General features: G+C 40.0%; 1 protein-coding gene across 2 annotated transcripts in view; it reads right to left on the bottom strand.

The window, feature by feature from the left end:
- znf407 (zinc finger protein 407) overlaps window positions 1-13,750 on the bottom strand; it is a 145,946-nt gene that overhangs the window by 39,191 nt on the left and 93,005 nt on the right. For both annotated transcript variants that reach the window (XM_044207197.1, XM_044207198.1), the window contains exons 7-9: window positions 8,475-8,558; window positions 6,102-6,222; window positions 647-825 (exon numbers count right to left, since the gene is read on the bottom strand). In XM_044207197.1, the coding sequence (XP_044063132.1) occupies window positions 647-825; window positions 6,102-6,222; window positions 8,475-8,558 (384 nt within the window). The remainder of the gene's footprint in view (window positions 1-646; window positions 826-6,101; window positions 6,223-8,474; window positions 8,559-13,750) is intronic.

Genomic DNA, 13,750 nt, shown 5'->3' with positions numbered 1-13,750 from the left:
CCGGTTTTCTGTTCAAAAGTTGACCAAAGTTGAGATACCCTGATAACCCTGATGACATCATTATGACATCACCAGGGTTATTTTCTCAAACTAGAAAGCTCCCTCAAGATACACAGAAGACATCATAAAACTGTCTTTACAAGCTGAGTAGTGAACTGAACGTGTGTAAAATTGTTGGAGCGTCCCTTGAACTTTCAGCTGATCCAGGGGAGCCTCTCAGCAGCCAACAGAACAAAACCATAGTCGTAGTGGGCAGCTCCCAGATGTGTAACTGGGAAACTCAGGCAAGACATTGCTGTAAATAAGCCTGGAGCTTCAATGACCTTCAAACACAGAAGTGCTTGGGACTGTCTTCACTGCTGTTTCTAAATGTAGGCATATATGTTCTAGTCTTACTCCTGATAGGCAGGAATTGCATGGAATATTATGGATGTTGAGAACAGGCACTGAGGTACAGTAGAGCACACGCACAGATAATGCCAGGTCAGCTGCAAAAGTGCATTCTTGGATTCTAACCCCTACACTTCCACCGCTCACCCAGGTCCTCGCTAATCTGGTGACAGGGCTCATTTTTGAAACACTTTGTTTTATATTCTGTCTTTTTTTAAACAGAGCATACTCAAGTACAAATTGAACAATTAGTTACCTGCATGTAGGTAGGCGAGGTCTGGATTCTCAATATCAGGGTGATTTTCCTTCAGGTGGTTGCGGAACTCCATGGGAGAGTTGGTGGCGTAGTTACATTTAGGACAGTTGTACATCTTCACGCCCTCGTGTTTGCCCGTATGGAGAATGTGCTTCCGGATGTTCTCAGCACAGTTAGATCTATGGGAGACAAACAAAGATAAAAGGCCTCATTCATTTTTAAAATAAATTTACCCCCCCCCCCCAAAAAAAAAAAAAAAAAAAAAAAACTGAGATTAAAAGATGAGAATCCTGTGGGAGAAAACATATGATAAATGCTTGGCAACGTTCCCAAGAAAGGTTTGTTGTCTCTCTCTAGAAAAAACTCAAATCGGGCTTTGGAGCTGAGGGAGCTGCCGTGTTTGGACAGATTCTCAAAGCATTCATTGCCTAAATACGCCTCTGTGAAACAGGCACACAACCACCAAATGACTAACGACCGCTTTCACAAATAGCAAAACACAACTTGCTACACAAACGATATTTACATCCTGCAAATTCTTTGATATTCTGTTATGCTCTTACATATATGTTTTCTTTCCTTACAGTTGTTCAGGTTTAGGGTGTAATGGTGCTGGAAGCAGTGGGTGACGAACTGCTGTGAGACTATGTGGATCTAGAGTCCTACTGAGTGTGTTAGAGATATGTCTGAAGAAATCCGTTATGCATTATGTATCTTTTGCAACTGTATGACAAGGTATAGGAGTGGTACATAGAGGTGTATGTTGTTTGTGTGTGTATGTGTGTGTGCAAGGACTTGTGTGTCTATGGGCCGGTCAGATAGGACAGGCCAAGCAGTGAGAGCTACTGCAGGGTGTAGGATGTAATGATGTCAGCTCAGAGAGTCACACACAACCCTCTGCTGATTAATGATGCTGCCTGACCTGCTCCCAGGCTCTATCTAAACCTGCCCACGGACACACACAAACACAATGGGCAAGACAAACATGCACATACATTCATAGACATGAACAAACCTTAGTTTGCACCAAAATAGAAATTTTAATCTGTGATATGACTATATAGGTGCAAATATACAGACCTGAATCCCCCCCCCCCCCCCACACACACACACAACACACACAACACACAGATGTGCACAAGAGAGCACACACATAATGCATCATGCAAGCAAGCATGTGCGGTGTAGAACACAGTTTCATACACACACATAAACACACACCATCATGTGTTGATGGATGGGGCACTCGTGCTCAGTTTGGACCTGACATTCTCGGACAGTATAATACGCAATTACTCTCCCTTATCACCTTGGCCGGGACAATAAAGCCTCACAGTGCCATAGCTCACGCCAGCCAAGGAGAGAATTTGTTTTCACTTTTGCAGAGACACCTCTCTCCATCATGGGGCCACAGTCCAGCCCAGCTTCACTGGGGCCTAAAAAAAAAAAAACAGAGTGGGCCCTCTCTGGGTTCTGTTCATGCTGTATAAAATACATAAGCACTAGCCACTGGTGATCAATGAGGGCTTTTCACAATACTGAAAACTACAGTAGGTTGGGATGCCAAGCCCTCAACAAAAGAAAAGACTTTTTAAAAGCAGTAATCCACAGCAATAAAGGAATGTCTGTTTTACCAGATCACCGATGACTATAACACCATATAATTTAACATATATCTAGTTCATGAAAGTTTTTAGATTTGCTTTGTGTCAGAGAGGTCATTCCTGGCTCACAGGAAGTGATACTGTGTACTGTATCTGGATTTCTGGTTTGTTTGAAATTAAGTAAAAGAGAAACCAGATTGTTAGCATGAGCACTGATAGCCACAGGGAATGAACAGACAAATAAAAGAAGGCCAATTTTGAACCTCCATAAAACCAAGGAAAAAGATGCCACAATACTAGCCACACTTTGATTCACAAGTGACATGAAGTACAAACACCAGGAATCATATCTAAAAAATTTAAAAAGGTGCAGCAGATGATGAACCTTACCTAAGGCCTGATATGAAAACCTTGTAGTCTTGTAGGTTTACATCAATGTCAAGTGTTAAGAATGTGAAGAGTTTAAAGTATCTAAATGAGTCAGATTTACATTGACTGACGGTGCATAGATATGTACATAACCCTTAATATTTACACATATTCTCTGTCTTTATCAAGCAAACTGGCACACATTGTTGTTATTACTTTTTCAGCCATCAATAGCAAAATAGGTTCACAGACAAATCATGGCCACATCTGTTGACTGTTCTTCTGCAATATGGAAAAAAGACAGACATAAGAATTTAAACTGTCACATGCTCATGAATTACGCTAAATCATGCTGCTAAAAAATGCATTTAATACTAAAAGTGAACTGATTTCCTATTCGAAAGCAGGCGCATAAATAGATAAAATTTGAAGCAGAGCTAAAAGGCTCTAAAGAGAGTGCGGGTGGATTCCTAGGGGGACCATGCTATCTCTCAGATATGGTAATAGCGTAATTGTCATATTAAAACAACACAATGTGCGTTTAGGAGTCAGCAGGTGTCACAGTTAGTGAAAGCCCACCCCAGCCCTCCTACTATACACTGTATTAATTAGTCCAACACTGTTTCAACTTCCTCCCCCAACCATGCACTCACCATGGGAATCAGCCATACTGATGCTCAATGGATACATCACCCCTTCTCTGCCTCTTTCTGTCTCTCCCTCTCTCTCCCCTTTATTTTGGCCATTTCCATATTCCTCCTCCCAACGTGTCTATGGTAATGGGAGAGGTGTAATTGAGAGGCGCTTCGTTAGAGGAGATTTAAATGTGTTTCTTTGTGTGTGTTAAGAGTTGGGGGGGGGGGGTATTTGGATCATTGGTGCTATTTGGATCTTATTCTGCCAAGGAGACCCGGTTATCATCATTAATGTCTTCCCTTCGTCCCTCATCTCTCCCTTCACTTTACAAGGTCGCAAACCTTCCTGGCATTGACAGTAAGCGTGTCATCCTCAAAGCCACCATCGCCTCGAATTGAAACGGTATTTTAACAGGTAGATTGAAACATGAATGCAGCAGCATTAAATAAACAATAATAACCCCAGAAGGACGGTAACTTGGCAGGAGTCAGAGGCTACATATCAATTAGACTGTTTAAGATGCCACTGTGACTTTAATGAGAAAAAAAAGAAAAAAACCTCCTCATTGTGAACAACAGAAATTATTCGTTAAACACTAAAGTAAAGAAGTTTTGCGGCATGCATAAATAGCTGGAGAATAGTCAAGTAGACATCATTAATTGACAGCCCAGGACTCAGTGCAATATCATTAGAATATTTTTACCACTATTCCCCAACTATAATTATCCCCCTCTATTATCTATCTCTGTCTGAATAGGAGATGAGTGGCATTTGATAGATCATTCACTCCCTGCTCATTTACATGCATTTGAGGAGCAGCCTTGATGGAGATCACATTGTATCAAGTGGGAACCATAGATGCCATCCATAACATTTAATATGGATATTTTAATAGCGAAAATAAGATGTATACCTGTAAAACAGATATAAATATTTTCTATGAGCAAGAACTGTCAATCACACAAGTGCTTAATTTGCCTCAGACCTAAATATGTCTTTACAACTGCATCAAAAAATTTTCATAAGCCCAGCTTATATTGAAAGGTCAAACATGCTAACTCATCTAGTAGCTCCTTAACAGGCCACCAGAGACATCAGGGTTTTAAACATGTATTCAGAATGTAAAAGCAGGGCGGAGGCGAGGCCCCTTGCGGCTGTCTGAGGCCCCAACATTCAATTCCTCATCCTCACATTAGTAAGCCAGCAGGGCGTTTCCCCAACCTCCCTCCTCCTCCCACCTTGCCCCCCCCTTCTCTGCCCTCTAGACCTCTCAGAACCCCTGGGGCCACCAAAATGTTAATTGGGCTTCTAATTTACTGTTTCATTTGCCACGATCTGTAATGATCATTAAGTATCAGTGCAGGAACAATGGAACCAGGAATATTTGGCTATGTACAGTATCTTTCTGATACTGGGGTTAGTCCAATGTAGTGGTTTGATATGGGACCAAAATTTGCCCTCAGGTAAAAAAGTCAGCCAATTTATGTGATGAATTATTCCTTACATACATTTTCAATACTTAAAGCCTTTGACCTAATAAGACTGAGTTTAATAAGACATTTGGATAAGATTCAACAAATGCATGCAAAATGGTGTCTTCTTCATCCTACGGTCTTGGGTTTTCTTCCTGGGTTCTGAGGTTTAGTGTCCCATGAGGTACAACATTTCTTTCATAGCAAGAAAGGAGCTGTGGGCAAAATAACTAACTTGCAGTTTGCAAATTAAATATAGAATATCGATATTGTTGATATATATTTCAGTCTGAACCAAAGTGGTAGATCGACCACTGTCATTGTCACCCCTAGAGCCATGCCGCTAGCGTGGCTAATAAAAGTATCAACCGAATATTGGCCTACAAACCTTGTACTTGAACTCATAAGAGCACATATTAAATTAGGTTCAGGTTCAGCCTTATTTCACAGTTAAATGACACTTGTAATTATTTAGGCATAACAATCTTCAAAGCATCTTATATTCATCTTAAATAAAACAACATCAGTTAAAAACCCCTACACTGGTCGATCCTTAACTGATACAGTCAAGAGATACTTCATGATAACTTTCGGTACAAGGTGACATAATCCTGTGATAATTGCAAAATAATAGCCTGACAACAATTATTACTTCTCAGTATTTCATTTTTTCTAAGTTGGACTGCATATAAAAGACTTCTGAAATGAGTCGAGCACTTCACTGCAGCAGAGCAGGTGTAGCAAGCTGCTGAAATGACACAGAGGGGAAAAAACGAATGAAGAGTACATCTAAAACCAATGATGGGTTTGAGATCATTCCCTTTCACACTCTTTTGCCACAACCTGACGAGGAAGCACAGGATGAGAGAAAGACAGAGAGAGAGAGAGAGAGTCAAGGAGAGAGAGGGGGAGAGAGAGATGGAGATGTGCAACGCAAGCCAAAACTTTTTCAATTTCACCGACAATTTCCTGTGTAATTACTGATGTGGTATGATGGTGTTTTAATGACAGGGACCTGCCAGTGACATTGTGTGTGTGTGTATGTGCGTTGGGGGAGATCTAGCTGGGCCTGTTGATGATGGCAGAGTGATGAGATGGAGCCGTGCTGTGGAGATTAGACCTGTCTGCCCTCCACCTCTACCCCCCCCACCCTTCACATACACACACAGACACACACACAAAGCCTCTAGCATTAACGCCACCCCCCACTCCTCCAAACTACCCTACAATGCCACCTGCTATCTCACCATCACACTCACTCACTTATAAACCTCCCGCAGCCCCTCCTACCCCCACCTATCAACCCCCTGATCATCAGTGCCATGGTGGCGGCCATCAGCACCACCAACCGTAGGCGGGTCAATGAGCCGGTACCTGTAGTCGCACCAGGGGCAGCGGTACGGTTTCTCCCCAGTGTGAACACGTTTGTGCCGTGATAGGTGGGACTGCGTGGTGGAGGCGAAGTTGCAGAGCTTACATTTGAAGGGTCTCTCTCCTGTAGGGTGGAGGGGTTGAAAAGATAAGAGACAAAGAATGGTGATGAGACCAAGATGACATAAATGTTTTCACTGACAAACACATGTAGACACATAAATATACAAACCCGGGTAGAAGGCTACAGCTGACATGGTTTGGCTAATATGTGACACCATTTTGCTGGCTTCATAAATTTAACTTAATTTAAAACCAAATTAGGACTTGTTGATCATAGTGCTATGTGGAATTAATTTGAGACCAATTAATGACAAAAACAAAGTTGGCAAAAGTATATTTTTCTGACACAACACAGCCATTAATAGTTCTGAATCTACTGTATAACTACAAAAGCTAGATTTTCTGAAAAAAATGTGCTTGCTTACTCTGAACACTGCCGATGCAAGGACTGTAAACAAGTTAAAATATCTAAATCATATTTTGCATGTGAAATGTTGTATGGGAGTTGCAGTTTTAGTTGAAGCACTTAAAGGGTTTGTGTCTGTTGAAGAATTGAAATCACTTGAAGTGTAATCGCTGAAATAATTAGAAATTTCCGCTTAGTTTAAGCCCTGTAGGCAGTTATTTGTCCATTTGTATGTAAACACTGAAAATAGTTTAACTAATAGTTGTAGATTAAGACCTGTAAGTAGATGAACTGTCAATTAAAGTGTAAGAGATAAAAGCACTTGAACTGCCATTTAAAGAGTAAAATATGAAAGCAGTTGAAATTTGAAGCACGTTTGAAGTGTGTGCACTGTAAATAGTTGAAGTGTCAGTTAGTATGTAAGCAGTGACAGCAGTTGAAGTGTCAGCTGAATTTTTTAAACTGTTAGTTAAAAGTAAGTAAAAATTAGTGTTAATTAAAGTTATGTGTTATTAAAGTGTTAGCTAATATGTGGAGGCCAAAAGCAGTAAAAATGTGTTGTTAAATGTTGTGTTCTCACCACAGACAGTTTATCTGTCTGTCAGCAGGATATGTTTAAAACTTATGAATGCATCTCTATAAAATATAATGAAGAGTAAGATTTTGATGGAAATCCAGATGGGAGATTTCTGTCATTAGATGATGGATGATTACCTTATTACACATAACCATTAATCTTACAGAGACAGAGACTTGATTCTAAATTGTAAGGGGATGCTCACAGGGTCAATGTATCAATTCAGCTTAACATCAAAGTAACAGGACTGATGTCTGTCAGTGTAACAGCAAGTTGGAAAACTGTCCATAGCTGGCAGAGTTTTGTGCTCTCTGAAAGCTTTGTATTTCTAATTTATTTATATTTCAAATGGCAGACAAGAGTAGTGAAGGAGTGTTTTACTCAACAGCTTCAGGGATGTCAGTGTTTAAAACCTGCAATAAAACCTCATCCTGCTTTAAGGATCTACTAACCTACAGAACATTTAAGATTAAGTTTATTAACATGGCATTCGATTAACTCTTGTAGTGTCCAGTGTTTGGTAAAATACTGTTTCAGTGACATTTCCATACTGACATGAACAACATTAGCCACTGAATACTAGTAAATTTTGGATCATGTAAGCAGAAATATTTGAAAATACTAAATAATGGCACAATGTTGTCTTGAACCACAAAAATACTGGTATTAGCAGGTGGCCTTTAAAAATGTGTATCAGTCAAACTCTGACAAGAAAACACTGTCAGACAGTGTGGTCCCTTCATATGTAGCTGCATGACAACATATTTGAATATGCAGCTAAATCAGTGGAATTGACACATGTCAACACAGGAGAGGAGGACAGAAATTGGAGGTTTTGAGGGAAAATGGCATAGAAACTGAGCAGCAAACAAAATGAATTATGAAAACCTAAATTAATATTTATAACAGGATTCTTGATCCTTGGGCGCCTGCCAGACAACGGTTAAGAACAGTATTTGTTTCACTATCCCAATTTCCAAAAAAGTACTCGTTATTGACAGCCTATCTGAAAAATGCAATTTCCCTAAGCGACAGAATGACATGGTGAAATGATAACTGAAATTAAAAATCTCAGATTCAGTCAGCCATACTGGTACACATGCCTATCAATGACAGCAGCATGTCACACTGATGTGCCTGTGTCTGTGTGTGTATGTGTGTGTGAAAGATAGCAAACAGTTGCTAAAACTATGTGAAAAAAATATTGGGCCTGTTCAGATCTTGAAGTGTCAATCACTGGCCAAGAATATAAAGGTCCACACATACAACAGCTAGTGTGTGTGCTTAGATTAGTTTACAACATGATTTCAGGATGTGTGCTGTTGCTTACCTGTGTGCTGGCGTCTGTGTTTGGTGAGGGCGTGTCTTGTGCCTCCAGCAAAACCACACAGGTCACACAGATAAGACTTCTCTCCTATAGAGACAGATTGAGAGAAGAAGAAAAGTCAGGATAAAGCATTAGAGTCTTCTAGGATGGAGAGAAAAGAATCATAGAAGACAAATCTGCAAATAATGACAGAGAGATGAGAGGCAACCTGAGAAGGAAAAATGTACTCTTTTCTCATTTATACTATATTTACTAAATATTCATTTATACACTCATTCAAATCAAGATCTCCTTCAAGAGACCAAGAAAAATAATTATTTCAAGTATAAATCAAGTTTATTAGAACTTGAATCTTATTTTTTTTTAGCAAAAAAACATATGCAGCCAGAAAATCATACAGAATTTCAACAAACCGCAAGGTAAACAAACTTAATTGCAAGAGAAAAAGGCAAACTGTAAATTTACCCACAATGGCCATTGTAAAAATCCATCACAGTTGATAAATTTTACCTACCATACTTGACGCAGTTGTGTGCACACACATTGTTTCTGTGCAATAAGGGCTTAGTGCTGACATTTAGGGAGCACTCACTTTTGTTTTTTCTGTAAGTTTTCTCCAAAATAATCTGGCTACAGTGTTAGCTTGTTAACAACCTGTCTGATCATCTGACCACTCGTGTAACTGGCCTCATAGGACTTTGCTTAAGTGATGTTGCCGTGTTCCCAGATCTCAAAAATGATTTTGATGAGTACAATCTTATGATAACACAGATATAAACGTTGTAACAAACCAAAACCATCTTTTAATAGGACCTTGGAAACAATGCCATCCAATCATGCTTTCCTGCTACATAGGAGGATACTGACAGGATATAAAAAGCTAATTTGAGGACCTTCTCAGACTGTTTTAATATTACCTGGAATTCACACTAACATGAAAACCAACACAAAGCAACAAAATAGGATATTTTTAAATGCTGAAACTGTAAAAGGACATGATACCTTTTATATATAGTTAATGACCTTAATACACTAAATTAAATTAAAAGACAACATGTTTATGTTTTTAATATGCATGTGTGTGTTATGTATTAACCGATATGTTGATGTGCATTTGGATCAAGCTTATTATGACACACTGCACATGCAAATAATGCCATCAATAATTAAATAAACTGCTACTATTGCTGGTTTTATTCACATGAATATGTGAATCTACACAATTCATGACATTTGTCTTACATCCGTTGTTTTCAACAATATTGTGATAATGTGATAATGTGTAAAGGAGGAGAAACCGAGAAAAGGAGAGACAGACTGAACAGATGAGCAGCGGGTCTAGTTGGCTAACAGATGAGCCAAGCAGAAGTCACAGATCACTAGTGTATATCCATCAGAGCTCTCACAGCTAACTAATTCCTCCAATCAGATGGATCCGTGTAAATATGTCAAATGGGGGACGGGAAATTGCCAGTGTGGTTTATTGACTGTGATAAAATCTGAAAAGCACCGCTGAACATAATTACATACTTGTCAGAGCCATAAAAATTAGCTTTATTATCAATGGGATGGTTTTGTACAACTTCATTTGGGGGCGATGCCTTCCAGATGGGGAGCGTGGAGAGCTTTTTTTACACTCCTCCTCTCTTCCCTGCATCTGGCTCTGTCATTAACAGCATGATGGTCTCTCTCTCTCTTTCTACCTCTCTCTTTCTCTCTGCCATTGCAAACAGACATAGTCATACACTCCTACACACTCACAGCAATATTTGTGGTAAGACTCACTAAGGGAAACACATGCAAGTGCACATACAAACACATGCAAAGAATGGACACAGATGTGCATGCAAATGCGCACATGCACACACACATACCGAGATGCAGATATCTCGACATACAGACACACAAATCAAACTGCATGTGGTGTGCTAGTAACACATTTCCACACATGTACATGTTGTGTACCAGCGCATACATTGAAACACTGCAGGTACCACACATTCTAACATACAGACACACGCTGCATGTGTGTACATTATGTTCATCACTTAAATATTCATCTAAATGCTGATGTTGAACTCCAGCTCTCGCCACACACTGATAACACATTTGGGTGACTCTTCCAGCTGGGCCTCAGCGGTGCTCTGCTCCTCTTCTGCACAGATAGCAGCTTTCACTGAGTCCGCAGAGACAAAGCAGCCTCAAGTTTCTTCTATTGCACCCATTTAAAGCCACTCGACTGTGAGAAGAGTTTTAATGCAGTGCCACTTAGAGGGGAGAAAAACAGCCTTAAAAGGTGCATTCGTTAGCCAATTCATACAGGTTCACTTTTCAATCTCAGTGTAAATGGCCTTTAAAGGAACAATGTTTTCAAATAAATAAATGTCCATTCTGCTACTTTCCGCATGAAATCACCCTTACATTTGCTGTTCTAAATACCTGATGCCTGATGTTCCTATAAAAAAAAATATCACAGAATGTGAAAATGTGCTACAGAAAGTAAAATATTTTATATTACAACATTTTGTGGAGTAAATGGAAAAACTGGTTCATACACAGAAAAGAAAGGAAAATGACATCCCAGTGATTGACAAGTGATCTCTGATGAGCAGGAACAGCACAGTTATGAGCACTTAGCACAAACGATGGAGACAAAATAAAAAGGAAATCACTGATATTTTAAACCCCCTAAAAATCCCCCTAAAAGTATTTCTTATTATCATTCAATATTCATGACCAGACTAAGCAACAATTAAAGTTAAAGTCTGAAAAAATAAATATAAAATATATTATCTGTTGTGAGTTTAATAGTCAAAAACTCAGCTAAAAACCCACAACTGTTATATATTTGATTCAAATATGGCCAATGGTGCACATTAACACTTGACATCAGCTTTTTGCCTGAGTCCTGCCCACTACAAACCAGGGAGAGAAGCACAGACAAAGACTCAAATACAGAAATGTGTGATGTGAAGTATCCAAAACTGTTTGACTTTGGCAGACACTTTTGTGTTCATGTAGGACATTGCTCATAGAGAGAAAATAGGTTTCAGTGCCTTTGATGCAAAAACAAACAAACAAAAAGTCGTCTATATTACTGTGTCTCTAAACTCTAGAACAGTTACTAAGGATCTGGTCGGACCTTTTTTCCCTATCAGAAAAACAGCACCGGTCCCTCTTCCACTCTTGCTCTCCTCCCTCCCTTCCATCTCTCATTATGCCCAACGCTACAAGACCCCACCACAGAAAAATCCATAGCCATCGATCCCTACGCCCAGCCGCGGTCACCACAATTATTCTTGAGGAGGAAACGCTGGCGATAAATTACATGTGTGCTTTTCATCTGCTGTTCTGTGGTGGTGAGCCCTCTGAGGACCTGGGTGGGGACGGCGAGGTGGGGTAGTAGAAGAGTGACATGTTGTCAGCACTGGAGGATCTGGCTGGCTAAAGCAGCATGGACCCCCACAATCTCGCATTGACTACATTCATTCGTGATTCACCTTAACCTCTACCTTAAACTTTATCCTAATGCAATATTAACCCTAAAACCACATTTATCAGCCTCAACCTTAGGTCTTACTCTAACCTGAACTCAATTCTTACTCTAAACTCTGAACTTAAAGATCAATCCTCAGCTGTTCCCTTGCAGAGGTGAAGGCCAGACACATACGGCTGCAAACAAACACAAATCAAGCTATAGGTCACAAACATCTGTTTAAAAGCATACATGACCCAGTGTACCCAAAGTCTAGCTCCAGACACGAAAATGACCTAAAAACTACATGTCCTACCTAATGTGCCTGCACTGAGAGCCCTTAAACTTTTTGGCAACTTGAATATTGGCTCATCGCTTCTCTTTTGTTCCCATGATACACCTCAACCCTCCACCCCTTACTGGAATTAAATATGCCTTATTGCGAGACAATAAAAGAACTTTGAAGTCAAAATATACAACCTCTCTTTGCATGTGTGTGAATATATATATATATATATGTGTGTGTGTGTGTGTGTGTGTTTTAAATAACCCCGGAGGCGTCTGCATGCAGCTATAATTGCCTCCCTCATTAGTTATGTTTTAGCAGGAGCGAATGGGAGGGCAATTAATTTTACCGCTTAATTTTTGACACGGAATCCGCTGCTGTATTGATGTGCTCGCCATTTTGGGTCTCATTTTTCAGGGAAATTAATTGACAAAGTGCGAAGATTTATCAGCATATCGCCAGATTAAGCGACAAACTGAAGCAATGAGGAAATCAATTGTGGCCCTGTCGCTGTGTTCATCCCCCCTCTACCCCCCTCCCTCCCCGCAACGCCCAGCCTGGGAAAAGCTGGGTGGGTCAGATGCGGTGCACTTATTTATTTATTTGAGTCGCTCATTCATCAGCCGTTACAAATGACCCTGGCGGCTGACGACCACTGAATCCCCCACCCCTGCCCTCCTTCCCCTCCCTCAGACACGATTGGTGTGTGAGGAGGGAGTGATTAACATAAAAAACACACAAATCAGAGAGGAACAATGAATCCTGTTAGAGGCAGGAGAAGGAGAGTGGAGGTGTTAACTTTTTTTCTTTTTTGGGGAGGGGGGCTCTGCATGTCACAACCAGCAACTCTATCCACCGGATGATGAAATGTATCATTTTACGTTAGGGGCTCCTTATGTCGTGGTTGTTTGTTTGGCTGCAATGAAGTTATGGGTGCAAATGCAAAATATATATTGTTGAGTTTGCCTTTATCAAGTGTTTCTTGCTTAACTAACTTTTGCTATGCCTATAAAGCTGTCTATTCTAACATGGCACATGCCGTTTAAAATGATATTGGGGTAGATTTATCACATTAAATTTGTCAATTTTGAAACAATGGGTTTCAAAAATCACTTGAAAACAATACTTGGACCTCAGACAAAAGCAGGCTCCTCATTTCTAGCCAGCGACCATCAATTTGTCAGATAAAATGATAACTGTAGCTAGCACATTTCAACAGCTATAGCTAACTAGCTAATTAAGCCAACGTTAACTCCATTAGTTAATTGAAAATGCCATCTCTGGCTGACTTTTTAATGTTTCAAGGTGACTCATTTAAAATCGGGAACCCCGTAAAAGGGTCTTAAATATGAACTTGATGGCTATGTACACGACAACATGCTAAAAGACTGCGGCTAAACCTGCATGTCCCAGGCAAAAAGGAAGCATCATCATCTGTTGGACCATGTAGAGGACATGTAAATAAAGAAGCAGCATTGTTCTTGTCAGCAGTAGAGCTACTTACTCCTAGTGTTATAA

Source organism: Siniperca chuatsi, linkage group LG9, assembly GCF_020085105.1.
Source record: "Siniperca chuatsi isolate FFG_IHB_CAS linkage group LG9, ASM2008510v1, whole genome shotgun sequence".
NCBI lineage: Eukaryota > Metazoa > Chordata > Actinopteri > Centrarchiformes > Sinipercidae > Siniperca > Siniperca chuatsi.
Note: the sequence above shows the minus strand (reverse complement) of the source record. Positions and strands in the feature narration are given on the sequence as shown.